The sequence below is a fragment of the Dermacentor andersoni genome, chromosome 1, assembly GCF_023375885.2.
Source record: "Dermacentor andersoni chromosome 1, qqDerAnde1_hic_scaffold, whole genome shotgun sequence".
NCBI classification, from domain to species: Eukaryota; Metazoa; Arthropoda; class Arachnida; order Ixodida; family Ixodidae; genus Dermacentor; species Dermacentor andersoni.
The window spans coordinates 235252961-235268014 of record NC_092814.1 but is presented as its reverse complement, the minus strand read 5'-3'; the positions used below and the strand labels follow the sequence as shown (position 1 = coordinate 235268014).

At 43.1% G+C, this 15054-nt stretch overlaps 1 protein-coding gene across 1 annotated transcript in view; it reads right to left on the bottom strand.

Moving 5' to 3' along the window:
• Positions 1-15054, bottom strand: part of LOC126547921 (ATP-binding cassette sub-family A member 2-like) — a 292596-nt gene that overhangs the window by 106489 nt on the left and 171053 nt on the right. Inside the window, exons 29-31 of the mRNA XM_050195975.3 lie at positions 11635-11811; positions 9491-9800; positions 7807-8123 (exon numbers count right to left, since the gene is read on the bottom strand). Coding sequence (XP_050051932.1) covers positions 7807-8123; positions 9491-9800; positions 11635-11811 — 804 coding nt within the window. The remainder of the gene's footprint in view (positions 1-7806; positions 8124-9490; positions 9801-11634; positions 11812-15054) is intronic.

Genomic DNA, 15054 nt, shown 5'->3' with positions numbered 1-15054 from the left:
CCTTCCTTCCGAGCAAACAGCAGCTCTTCGTCACCTCCTGTCATCTTATCGAGACATCTTGGATTTGGACGACCGTCCATTTGGCCAGACATCTGTTGTCACGCATCGCATCAACACCGGTGACGCCAGCCCCATTCATAGGCGGCCATATCGTGTATCTGCAACAGAAAGGGCCAACATACAAAAAGAGGTAGACAGGATGATGGACAAGGACATCATTGAACCTTCAAGTAGCCCGTGGGCATCACCAGTTGTCTTAGTCAAGAAGAAAGACAACTCGTGGCGCTTCTGCGTTGACTACCGTCACCTCAACAGGATAACAAAGAAGGATGTTTATCCCCTGCCTCGCATTGATGACGCTCTTGATTGCCTTCACGGATCCCAATACTTTTCATCAATTGACCTCCGCTCCGGCTATTGGCAGATTAGCGTCGATGAGATGGACCGCGAGAAAACCGCCTTCGTCACACCGGACGGTCTGTACCAATTTAAAGTCATGCCCTTTGGATTATGCAATGCGCCAGCTACATTCGAGCGCATGATGGACTCTCTCTTGCGTGGCTTGAAGTGGTCTACATGCCTCTGTTACCTCGACGATGTGATTGTGTTTTCTCCGAACTTTGAGAGCCATCTGCGGCGCCTCACAACCATACTCGTCAGCCCCATTCATAGTTTTTCCCTTTATTCACAACCATACTCTCCGTGTTTCGCAGGGCTGGCCTTCAGCTAATCTCCTCCAAGTGCCATTTCAGTCGCCGAGAAATTAACATGCTCGGCCATCTCGTAAACGCCGCCGGAATCCAACCTGATCCACAGAAAGTACACGCCGTGCGAAATTTTCCTGTACCTTGTTCAACAAACGATGCCCGTAGTTTTCTGGGCTTATGCTCTTATTTCCGGCAATTTGTGAAAAATTTTGCCGACATAGCTCACCCTCTCACTGACCTTCTTAAGAAAGACGTCTCTTTCTCTTGGGGACCACTGCAGGAGAAAGCGTTCTCTACCCTGATTGAGCGGCTTACGATTTCCCCAATTCTGTCACACTTTGACCCTTCTGCGCCCACTGAAGTACGAACTGACGCAAGTGGTCATGTCATCGGCGCTGTCCTCCCTCAGCGTCAACAGGGCCAAAACCGTGTCATCGCTTACGCTAGCTGCCTTCTTTCCACGCCCGAGCGAAATTACTCCATTACTGAGAGAGAATGTCTTGCGCTCGTATGGGCGGTCGCGAAATTTCGGCCGTACCTTTTTGGCCGGAGCTTCTGCGTCGTAACCGATCATCACGCCCTCTGCTGGCTCTCCTCTTTGAAGGACCCAATTGTATGACTTGCATGTTGGGCCTTGCGTCTACAAGAATATACATTTTCTATTATGTATAAGTCAGGGCGCCTGCACAAAGACGCTGACTGCCTGTCCCGCAATCCCGTGGATCAACCGGACGATACCGATGCAGACTCGGACATCAGTGTTCTATCCCTCTCCGGCTTCCTCCATATTGGCGACAAGCAGCGCAAAGATCCTGTTCTTCGAACACTTATGGAACGCCTAAGCTCCTCGCCCAATGACCCGTCCCTCCGAATGTTCACCTTGCGCGATGGAACTTTATACCGTCGTAGTGTTCGTCCTGACGGCCCGGAGCTCCCAAGCACCTTCGACTAGCCGTGCTCCAGCAACTTCACAACGCTCCTACTACTGGACATCTGGGCATCACTCGTACATACGACCGTCTGCGGCGACGCTTCTTCTGGCCCGGCATTTATCGCTCTGTGCGCCGTTATGTCGCTTCTTGCGACCTGTGTCAGCGCCGGAGGACGCCTGCTATGCCTCTTGCTGGTTTGCTGCAACCAATTGATATCCCTACAGAGCCCTTCTTCTGTGTGGGCCTAGACCTCCTTGGCCCCTTTCCAATTTCCATCAAAGGAAACAAATGGGTTGCTGTAGCAACCGATTATGCCACGAGACATGCCATCGCACGAGCGCTACCAACCAGCTGCGCTACAGATGTCGCCGACTTCTTACTATACGACGTCATCCTGCACCACGGCGCCCCTCACCAGTTGCTGACGGATCGCGGCCGCTACTTTCTATCGAAGGTCGTTGACGATCTGCTCCGCTCCTGTTCTACAGAACACCAGATTGCTACCGCGTACCATCCTCAAACGAACGGCCTCACCGAGTGACTCAACCGCACGCTAACTGAAATGCTGGCCATGTACGTTTCCAATGATCACCGCGACTGGGACGTCGCTTTACCATACATCACTTTCGCATACAACTCGTCCCGTCACGACACTGCCGGATTTTCATTTTCACCATTTTACCTGTTGTATGGCCGCGACCCCACCTTGCCCTTTGACACGTTGCTACCTTCCGCAGTACAATCACCCAGCCCTGGTTACGCTTGCGATGCTATTGACTTAGCCGCCCAGGCCCAAGAAGTCGCCCATCATCGCCTCACAGTCTCGCAAGCTTCTCAAAAGCGACGCTACGACCTTTGGCACCGAGACTAACATTTTTCACCTGGTTCCCTTGTCCTTCTCTGGACGCCTTCACGTCGTGTCGGCTTGTCGGAAAAACTACTTTCCCGTTAATCTGGTCCGTACCAGATCTTATGCCAACTGTCCGACAGGACATACGAGATCGCCCCAGTCGGTCAGCCTTCAGTGCCTCCCAACGTCACCAGCGATGTTGTTCACGTCGCCAGGCTGAAGCCCTATGTCCCCCCATTAAGTGAGGCTCTATAACTTGCACTGGGACAGAGCTACTCCACCGGGAGGGTGATGTTACGATGAAGGGAAGGAAGAAGTTGGATTGGACGAGAAGAAGACGAAGTCTGGCCGTTGCCTGAATGCCATTAACCTCAGTTGTAAATATACATTATTTTACACTCGTGGGCCTGCTTTCTTCCTGCAACAATATCATTCTTGCATTCATTTTCCCATTTGCTTTCTGCTTCACCATACTTACAAAGTTCTACAATGCTCAGGTCTCTTGGTACATTTATTTCAAAGCAATGCCCGAAGCAAGTTTCAAGTTTCAACAAGGCAGTTCACCACTCAAACTGTTTTTCAGCACTCTGCCTACATATTTCATCAAGTGGCCAGCAGGAACCACATTGCCCACAAGTTCTACACTGCAAACATTATTCAGTATTTATTAAGTTTATATATCATAGCAGTTCATAACTTAATCAACTTTGTTGCAAAAAATGTCATCCATATGGCTTTATATTCTCTCCAAGAAGCCATTTCCAGTCCTATGGGAGATGCCACTTTCTCGAGAAGTCGGCATGTTGTGCACCTGCTCTTCTATTGCCTGTATTATTGCCAAGCGAATAGAATACTGTGTTCACACTATGTGGACTGTTCTTTGCTTGACTGGGGTTTGAGTGCCTTTAACTTTCCCCTGGCAAGTCATAAAAGGGAGCCTAGAAATTCACATATACGAACACTCGGCTGCTGACATGGGCTTTACAATGGCAGCAAATGCCCAGGCATGAGCAGAACAAGAGGCACACAATGAGCAATGAATAGGCAATTTCAATTAAAGCTAATTGTCAACCTATTTGCACAAGCTTGCACTAGCATGTCTAGCCTGCTTTTGGTTCACCAAAAGATCTTTTATATGCCTGTCTGGGCTTAGTAAGCCATTCAGACAGTGAGTACTCATTGATGTTAGTGGTGGTGGTGTGGTTTCTCCAAATGGTGTTAGCCTAGCAGTGAGTACTGGGAACAATTTCGCCTAAGCAGCCCTTTCTGAAACATAAGATGTGCTACTACTCATGCCCCCAAGAGTCTCCACTACACTTTAAAATTTTGTGCACAGTAAGTCCAAGCTGCATTGCCTACTTTGAAGGGACACTAAAAGTAAATACGAAGTTGATGTGGACTGTTAAAATACCATTCCAAAAACCTCGCAGAACTTGTTTAGTGCCAAGAAAAGGATTAGTTTACAAGAAAATTGCTTCTGAAGGGCCCACATACCTCTAGCACAATTCAAATCGACCGGCCCTGAGTGGGGAGTGGTGATGTTGCATATGCTACCCTTTACTACTGTCGATGAGTAGAACATTGCCCGACAGACGGCACCATGTTTTTTTGAGTGAAACGCAAATGCCCGGCCATGGAGAAACCACGTCAACAGAGAGCGTTGGATTCGCCACTGCAGCTGCTCTTGGTAAGGTGGAGTGGACCATTCGGGAATGGACATGGCATTCTCTGCTACTTGCAGTTTGTCCGAGTCTCCCGAACCAGCAAAACCAGGGCAGCACTACACGATAACAAAACTACTGAAATGCGAAAGCACAGCTGGCGCAGAGTGGAGAAAATGAAACCTTTCGACCACCCATGTCGTTGTCAAGGGTAAGGTCAATGAGTTCTCTCTTCTTTAAAATCAAATAGAAGTGGACAAGTAGCTTTTTATTTCGTATTATAATGCAACACAATTATCTTTTTATTACGAGTGGTAGTGACATAATTACACTGAGGAGTGTCTTCGTCATCGGGCTAGTACTTGAATGTCCTGGGGCAGTCTCTAATTATGTCCTGCATTTACCTCAATTTCTCGATTACTAAAGCTCTGAACACGATAAAGATGGCAAGTTGCCTTAAATGTTCCTGAGAACTAATCTATCATTTTAGCTGGACTTAATATTTGTCTTTAACGACCCTTTAAGCAGAAAAGGACCTTTGATCAGTAAAACATGGGCAACTTAGCCAGTCACACTTGTCTGAAAGGTTACTCAAGCCAGGTTTCGACTTTGTCATAATAGCATGCTAAGCTTATGTTTAAACATCCTCATTTGTGGTATGTAATGAAAATTCATATGATCATAATTAATATAAATGTTAAAGAATGTGGTGTTCCTACAGTTACTTGCACAGCATTACTGAAATGTGCACAGAATTATTGAAAGGCACAGTGAACTATTTTTTTGTCTTTGATTACTACCTCATTCGTCACTGCTGGCATGTAACTGTGAAGCAGGAGTCTATTTCACCAAATGCACACTGTTCAAAGCTGGCGTCATCACTGGACACATATTTGGACATACTGACATGCCTAAGGTTTGACTAGGGTTTTCACACGAAATGACAGTCAGTAGCATCCATGTATGTTTCAGATGGCATGAGAGCAATGAAAGCTTTATGAAACACAGTTACAGTACTAAGGAAGATGAATGCGTAAACACAAACTGCACATGACAAGTGCTGGTTGCTGAAAGCTGCACTAGCTGGCTGCTGACATTACGAAACGTGGTTACAGAAGACAAAAGACAATTTGTAAATTTTGTGTTTATGTTTTCATCTTCCTTAGTGCTGTAACTATGTTTCATAATGACTAACTAGCCCAGCTTTCAGCAATAGCTATTAGCAATGAAAGCTGACTGCACAGAAGTATCAAAAGTAAGCATGAAGCACAAAATTTATCTCTGCACAATGCACACATGCTCAGGGTGGCACACAGCAGCAGACACTGCCTATGGTAAGTGGTGAACATTGCATAAATGGATGTGCACAGGGGAATTTGCAACAAAAGAAGCTGTGGGATGCCGGTAGATGAGTCTTGTAACAATACTGAAGGTTAGTCAATGCATTTAACTCTAGCAGACTAGCAACTGCAGAAGCAACAGCCAGACCAAAAAGAAGCCCAATTCACCATGCCATATGCAGCTATGTACTGCACTGATACTGCCTGGAGATAGCACAGCATAGGCCGTGCAACTGTGGATAACAAGGTATGCACTTAGGAAAAGGCTGTGTGGTCAATGCATAGGTAATTTTCTCAATTATTTTTTTAGATATTGTGACCCAAATTTAGGGGTATGGCCTTTACATAGGAATATAGAGTATACTCAGAAAAAGATGTATCCCTTATGGTACTTTAATTAAACCTGGGTATCCATACAATACAAAACAATTTAAGGCAGCTAGAGTAATGCTGCTGTATTTAGTTGTCTGCTATTGCTATTTACTGCACAGCCCAATGTAGCAGCATAATGGACCACTGAGTGAGCAGGAGTGAGTGCCAAAACACCAAGATGTCCTGCTCCCATGTGACTGGTCACCTTCCAGTCATGACGTTACGTTATGTGACATATACCTCCTAGGAAACGAAAATGAAACTGGTGTGAAATGCTATTATGGTAAATCATCTAGGATGCTTTGAGGCTTGCCGGTATTCTTTCGCGGGTTTCAATGTTCAGGCACTTCACTTAATCAAAAAAAAGAAAGAGAAGTTAAAAAAATGGCATGTATGTGCCAACAATTTCTTTATACAAAAGTACCTGAAAAAAATGGGAAAAATTTCATAAAATGAAGCATGAAGAACTCTGCAGCTCATAAAAAAAAGATTGCAGAAAAAAGATTGTAAATTGCAGCTTTTGGCATATACCAAAGTTGAACAACATTTATGTACATTATACACTGCTCATATACGACTAACTTGTAAGAATTCTTGCCAAAATCACACATACAATGTCATAATTTCTTTTAAGCTGTAAACTAATAAATCATATTTTCGTGCTTTATGTGGTTTAAAACATACATATTGAATTCGGATATCTGTTTTTGGTACAGCGTTGCGAGTTGCAAATACAATAGAACCTCGTTCGTACATTTTAGAAACAAACGCGAGAAAAACATACTAACCGGGAAAACGTACGATCCGAAATAACTAAAAAAAATTTGACAGACTCAACTATTGTTGACATCTACGTAATTCGAGGCGCACGCGGATCGTTGCGGCACGAAATGCCGACGCTCGTCAAGCTGGTGATGCTCCGAAGGACCGAGACGCGTTTTGTTGTTTTCCTATTGTGTGGTGTTTTACGAGGGCGACCAGAAACCGAAACGAAATTGAGCTGGTCTGCGACACCAGATGCCGCCGAAGCGAAACGTGATGCCAACATTGTGCCGCCTGCAGCAGGGAAAGGTGGCGCGTTTGCATTATCACATACTAAAAGCGTGCATTACGCTACCAATGGCACTACGCACCACACGCTGTAAAACAGATAGGTGAAAATGCTTATCACAATAGGTTTGGCGGCGATAGCTGTAAATGCCACGCATGCGACTACCCCAGAGAAGATTTGCTGCTACCGAAATGATAAACTGAGTACAGTGCTGGCATTTTCTCGAGACGGGCAGGCAAGTATTGCGGTGAAGCTGCGCGGTGGGTAGCTACTGTTCTCGATCGCTCGTGCCTCACGCATTTTCTTGTTTACATAGGATCTAGCGGCCAGAAAACGTATATGATCGCAGTTTGGCGACGTACTGAACATTGGTGCCAAATAAAAAATGAGCATAACTCTATTGGGTCAGTTTTTGTGTTCTCGAGTGCGAACGTTGGCGCCGGGAAAATGTACGTAACGGGAACTTATCAACGAGGTTCTACTTATTGTGCTTCCATAATTCTTGCATTTACCGATTTTCAGCAGTTTTTGCAAAAAATTTGAGGTCGTAAATCGAAAGTTGGTCCCAACAATTGTTAGCATTTAACTTTCTCTCTTAAATGTAATAAATTTCATTTAGATTGGTTCAGCAGTTGTCTAACAAAAGCATTTCAACATTTCACATGTATTTAAACATGGAAATATAAGATGGCATCGAGCTAAACATTGCCCTAAATACTTGAGTACTTGGCACTCCAACTCACAGGTGCTGCCTAAAAGAGCAATAGTTTCTCTTGTCCGAGTGTGCTAGTTGCATATTATGAACCTACTGTTGGACTCACATTTTATGTGAGAACTTCAGGAAGGAATGCCAAATACACAAAATGTAGATTAGAAAACAAAAGTATGCTCACAAATGTTGACAAGGTGAAAGACATTTCCTGGTAATGTGGTCACATCCACAGAATCTCCAGTGGGGCTTTCAACTGTGGGAAGGGGCGGCACAAAGTTGTCCAAGGGAAGCCCAGGCACAAACACACTGCGGCACTCAGGCTCAAAGGCATCCAACATATCCCAGTCAAGGGAGCGCTCTGAGTAGTTCCCATTAGACGAAGGCACCAGGATGCTGCTGCTTCCATTAAGAGGCCACAGTAAGACACAAGTGGCACCAACACCAGATGGAAGTCGAAGGGTAGATGCTAAGTGCTGTGCATCAGCATCTAGGTTCCACCTATGCAGGAGAAACGACATTTCAAACACACTTCTTGATATGAATAGATATAAACTTCAATAATGTTTGCTAGTGGACTAGTTGGTGATGTATTATTGAATTTCCTATCTAGTTCTACAAATAGTCGGTCAATCTTTCTGTCTGATCCACATCACTTGGTTCCTGTCATCACCAGCGCAAACTACAAGGCCAGAACGGTAGCACTCTGTATCCTAGAAAGAGTGTCGCCTCTTGATGCAGAAGCCTTGTTCAGAGGCTTTTGGCCTTCGCTAGTCATGGTCAGCACTCTGTCCTGCCCCTTTTTGCTTCGTTTTTTTTCCTGCATGTGTATGTGCTGTAACACTGCTACAAAGAATGCATCCCCAACCAGCTCGCTAGCAAACATTATTGAAACAAATCAATCTTTATTTAAAGCAGGTTAGGAATATTTTTACTGGAAAAAGAAGTACTGGGAGAATTTTTGAACACAGTCTTCCTTTTCTGCTACTGTGAACAGCACTCATGGTTTGGAGTTGTCATGTGAACTGCTAATGTTTTGAAACCCTGTAGAAACCTACACTGATTGTCGATTGCATCAGGCCAAATGTGCTAGAACACACACACAAAAAAAAAATCTAACCACTGTACCAAAATATGAAGCATTAAAGCAATGAACAATACCAACCAGTGCCAAAGAACATGGGAATAGACCAGAACTGAAACTGGTAAGCTTATCAAACCATGCACAGTTCACCCATGCTGAGATATTCCCTTTTGAGAATCCTGATGCATGCATATAAGCAAAAATCAAGTGTGATGAAACAACTGACGGAGGGTCTCATATCACTAGTAGTGTGCTGCCCATGCAAAGTTAGATTTAAAAGGGGGTCTGCCAAAATAAAAGCACAGTGTATAGCATTTTCAAGTTTGCAGTAGCATACCACCTGACAACCACAAACACTGCTGCACAAAGTATCCGCATTGAAAATACTGGACTGCTACAAAGAGAATTCACATGTTTTCATGTATGTTTGCTGCAAAAACTAATATGTGACTAGTGCTGCATAGATTATTTGGGTAAAGAGGCAAATTCCCTGTATAAGGCTTCACTGTAAGGCTCACCAAGCATGTGAGATATTGTAAACTGGTTGGGGCTATATATTTACCCTCATTACACAGACCACATCACAATAAAGGCATTTATTGTAAAGGCATTCAACCGTATTCCAGGGCAGCCTCACTGTCTTCCATGTGCATCTCTTTAATGCAGAGAACATTTCTCTTCCTATGCACAAAACACCACAACACAGATGCAAATTCCAACACTGTCCTCTCAGTCGAAAAACAAAAACTTAGCTAAGTAGCACTGGCAACTTGAGGTCACTCACTTGGGTCGGGGCTCTTCTCGAAATGCATAAGGAACCACATTGCCTCGGGGTTGAGTGTAGTTGTAATACCGGGACGGTGACAATGTCAAGGGTGGAGGGTCCTCAACATGAGGTGCTGTTAGGGCCACTGACATGGCAATGCTGACAAAAAAGGCCGGCAGCAAGATCTGTGAGAAGAGGCCCTTCCAGTTGCGTCGGGTGCAGTAGTAGCGCTTAAGCAGGATGGCACTCAGCTGCTGCACCAGCAGTAACTTTCCTTCCACCCGGCGACCATTGCTCACCCAGCTGCCGCCAGCTGTTGGCTCCTCCCCTGTGGACAGGGGCCAAAAGGCATTGGGCACAGAAAACACAGATGCATGGCAAGAGCAACAATGGGTCATAAGAATATTGCATAAGCATAGCCTCTACTCTATACCATGATATACAGAATTTTTGGGTTTTTAGAAGCTACCCCCAACTACATGTTTTATACCCGGGACATCAGATATACTACATCTGATACAGGGTACAAGTACACGGCCCTTTAAGAAATATTTAAATAAAAATAAAGGCAGCACACCATATCCACTTCAGGTACCCGATGTCCACATTTGTGGACGCAACTTGTTTTTGCCAGTCCTGTTGAGCGGTGGTCAAGAAAAACCAACAGACATTGAGCGTCGGGTGAATTCTCCATTAGTACCAAGCAATTTTCACATCCTTGTATTCACAACATTAGAAAGTTTCTGTCAATTACACTGTGCAATATAAAGCATGCTCTATTAAAAGCACAAATGAAACATGAAGAACAAATAACTAAGCACTTCATTAAACTCAGGGCTCTTTATATGATAATGTGGTCATGCATTATCATATAACAATTAGAAAGGCAGCCTTGTTGGTCAATTGATATCTGTGTATACCTTCATGACCAATTCATAAATGTGTGCCGTCACTTTTTTTCTAGTTAAAAATACCACAACCAATGGCGCCACTGTTGCATAAAGTATGTGGCAATGAAAAGTATTCACATTTAATCCGAGGAGAGGATACAGACTCTGCATCTATAAAATGTACAAAACAACGCACACTGCCAAATGACACATTTAAAGAACATTTTATTGTGAATGATCATATTTGGCTGGAAAAATCTGGCTGTTTTGAGTAACACAGCGTGCAGTTCACTATAATGCCCACTGTGAATGACGCTAAAGTTATCCCATTTTTGCTTTAATTTCATGTTTGACCACGTACAGTCAGTGACATAAAGTATTCAAAACCTATTAGAAAAATATTGATTTTTGAATAGTGACTGTTCCATTCAAGGACCCAATCAAATAGTGACAATTCAATGTGAGAACCGAGTCAAATAGGAGTATACTTGATTCGTTTCTAGAAAGTTTCAAATATTCACACACCCCTAATAGCAACAGTTACTGCAGTCTCAAGGAAAAGAGACTGTTGTAAGTGAGGACTATTCCGAATGATTCTACTGTAGGAAAGCCATAGTTGTTGCGCAGAGCAAACACCCGGGGAAGATAACTTTTGCTAAAAAATTTCCAGTCATTCAATAAGAATGCATTGCATTTAGGCAGCCTATATAGAAATTTCTTGTTTGGACATAGGCAAATCAATTTATTATTTGGCTAGACCAACCATGTTTGTATCCCTTAAAACAATGTGCGGCATTGTATAGTATGTTTAGTATCACAGTCTTCTCTTTTAATGAACACAACACTCTACATGCATCCAGTGATGCGCTGTTCCCTTGTTACTATCACTGTCATGATGTACCAAAAAAGGAACGCCATTGTTTGTACCTGACAAGTTCCTCAGCTGACCAGTTGTTCAGCTGCGAATGGCTTTCATGCATGTATCAAATAATGTAGAAAGATAATTACGAGATGAAAGGCATAGAGGTTAACCAGAATCAATATCCAGTTGGCAACCCTGCACTAGGGCAAATACCCAATATAAGAAAGCCTCTTTCTTAGCAAAAAAAACTCCATGCAAACTCCATATATTTGCAGTTGATTTGATTATGAAATCCTGCTATTCAAACATTCCTACAATATAAGTGTATCCAAGAGCTGACATCACACAAGTAGTACTTGCAGCACCACCATAAATCATGCTTGAGGCTAACAAGCACCACTGAAACTTACCTGTGTTTGTATATCCATTCCACTGACTGGCCTCGTCAACATCACCAGCACTAGACCCCGACAGTTCAGCAAGACTATACCCGAATTCTGTCAGTGGCTGTTTCTCCTCTGCACATGTGCTGCTTTCAGTGCGATTAGAAGAAACGGCCTTTGGCTTTATCGGGGACTCATCATAATCTGAAGCAAGCATAAGAGCACAATGCACAGTGAATTTTAAACTGAGAGGCCAAAAACATGCTTCACTTCTCCAACAACAGCGCTATGCTTAATGAAGCGTCTTTTAGACAGATACACATTATATGTATATGTGTCTTAATGAGTGATCAAAGTGGCAAATTAATCCATGCTAAATTATTTAGTAGGTTACTTAAGTGTAATAACTGCATGGCTCTTACAGAGACCTCAGTCAAAGTGTGCTGAAAATTAGCTTAATAAATTTGGTGGCGGCAACATCACAACAAACCTGTTAGAGCAATCATTCAAGTGCCTTTGTGTTTAATTCTCCCTTTATATCTCTCCCAGTGTCATCGACTACAGGTATGCTTAGAGCCATAAGGTAGTCAGCTTTCATTCTTGTTCTTTTATTTTATGTCTACTCACCGCATCTCTAGCACTATATATGACTGCATTGACTAGTTCACTAGTTTTGCAATTCGCATGAAAAAGTGAGCCTAGGCCTTCAGCCTTCAACTGCAGTTTTCTTAGCGAGTGAGTTGCACGATTCCACGGAACAATTGCCAACAGAATTTCAATAGAGTGATCCACCAGTCTAGGCCAGCTTAATATTTATTTTTAGATCCCTGAACAGTAACAATTATAAACAAGCGACAAATATACATGTACAGTGCTCAGCGATTGAAATGCATTACTTGAACCGCGAGGTGGCCTGCACTTTCTGCACCACTGGTGAGTGCTGGGTGATCAATGAGGGGCAAAATGTAGTCACAATGCATCACAGAGATTTTTGCTTTCATGAAATGCAAAAAATTCACTGACGCTTACAATACTCTCTATTGCGAAATTTGAACACAGCTGTAAATGTGTTTTCATTTTGTGATACATTGGTTGGCGCAGACAATCTGTCTCGTGCTGCACGTTGCAAACAGAGTGAAGTGTGGCGCGACTGCCTCACTAAATGGGAGATCGCGAGAGGCAGCACGTGGGAATTCACAGCAGCCGCCACAGACAGACCTCCGCTCATGCAGCGCTTTGTTTCCATATGTGGCATCGGTGGCGTCACCGGTGAACAGATGACGCACGCTACTCTGGCGCCATTTCATAGCCATCATTGCTGCAAAGCTCGTCTTGCATGGCACTACACTTTTATTCTCATGCTTTCGCCATACCCTCCTCCTCCGCTTTCCACCTCATGGTTCCACTGCGCTCACCTCCGCTGCTTTCCTCCTCATGCTCTCTTTGCTGTCGCCATCTTTCATCTGCGCTCTGCACTTGCTCTTTCATCCTTCACAGTACTCGTTCACTTGGATACAAGGACGCCAAGGGACAACGTCAACGCTCGCCACAGGAACGAGTGCTTAAGAGCTGTGCTCTAAAATGCATTAGCTTGGTGTCTGCAGCGTTCACCGGTGGTGCAAGAAGTGCCAGCAGTCACGTGCTCCGAGTATTATGTTTCAAATGCTGAGCACTGTACATGTAACTATCTTTATTTGGAACGGCAATAGCTGCTCAAAAGCACTGCAGTGTCAGCAACCAACACAAGCTCTTTTCTCACTGCCTGAAACCACAGAATGGCTCATTGTCATCTTCAAAATGCCAGCAAAAACTTTAAGGCACATCTGCTGCATTACATAATTTTATACTGATATTTAGAATAAAATGAACCAAATGAAAAACAAATTTGAACAATTGCTAAGAGTCAACAGGCTAAAATTTTAAAATGCAAGATATTCAGCAGCTACAGCATTTAACACTTGCTACTGATGTAGTGCAGCTCTAGTGTCGCTAATGTTTCCCATGACAGTAGCTCTTGACATCTATCAATGAAGAGAAGGATTAAGCTACTTTTTGACAATGTAAACACAAAGCTCGTGTCCAGCACTAGCGAAAGGTCATGGAGGGAATTCTTTTGCAATTCTTTTGTGCTCACATTAGCAATGAAAGCAAGTTATGTGTCATGCCATTGCCTACAAAGTGCTGATTTATGTGCTAAATAATGATTAAGGTGCTGCTACTACATTATCAATGGTAAGGTTTTTATATGGCACATGACAAGTTTAGGCAAAACAATTAAGGTTAATCTGCATTTCAATGAAAGTGGCCATATTATAAATGCAGAATGCATATTCAGTGAAGCAGCTACTTATTTATTTCTCGTTCGTAAATATAACTTAATAGAAATGCACAAAGTCTTTGCTACTATTCAGAGCTTGCAGCCAAAGCCAGGAAATGTGTAAATACTAATCATTGCACCAGGCTGCTTGAACAACAAACCTAAGTGTTGCATATCAACTTTGTCCAAATAAGCTAAACAAAAAAAACAAAAAAAAAACACTTCAGGCATTGATAATGGTTGCCTGTTTTGATATACCCGCAAATCAGCTAGAAAAGAGACAACATGGCACTTCTTGATTCTATGGCATTCAATTTCACATGGTAATTTAATAACTTTGATATTTTCCCTGAGAACTAGAGGACATCTTTCAGCAGAAAAGTGCAGTACTAGCAGCTGGCAGAGTTCCTTGCAACTGAAACTGCTCAACTTCACAGCCTTGTTCACAGGTAATGGCACCATAACATACAAATAAAGACTTTTGCATAACCCTCCTTTGTTCAGATGGCAGTTTTTATTGTTTTTTTTTTTATTTCTTCTGCAAGGAAACTTTAAAATTACATTTAATTTGGTTCACTAAGAACAATATAATATCTCTGTGAATGATTTAATATCAATGTTTTCTCTTTGCTTTCACTGCATGACCTTGGTACAGTGGTTATGATGCCTGGATTTAAGCTGCAGTCACAGGTTCGATCCCATCTCACACCCTGCAAAATTTTAGTTGCCAAAGAGCTTTAGTGACGTATACTTCTGAGCAAAAAGTACATGAACCATGGTTATTGGAAAAAATAAACAGATTTTTTTATGATCCAAAGTATGCAGTATAAAAGTGAAAAGTGCACAGCACCAATCTCAGTCATACACAGGATACACTATTTAACATCACGTTGTACATAAAAGGCTACAAACACATTCAAATGTGTTGAGGATTTGTTTATCAGTATTCTATTGCTCATAGATGCACATATATACACAAAAACCATGTTTAGTAACTCTCCACTGATCTCTGCAAAGAACATCCAAGCAAACTGTAAACATCCTTTGTGTTCCACTCTCTCAGCACCTGGACGAAGGTTGTCTTGTGTTTCCATCACTTTCTGTGCCCTTTGACTGTGATGCCAGTCACT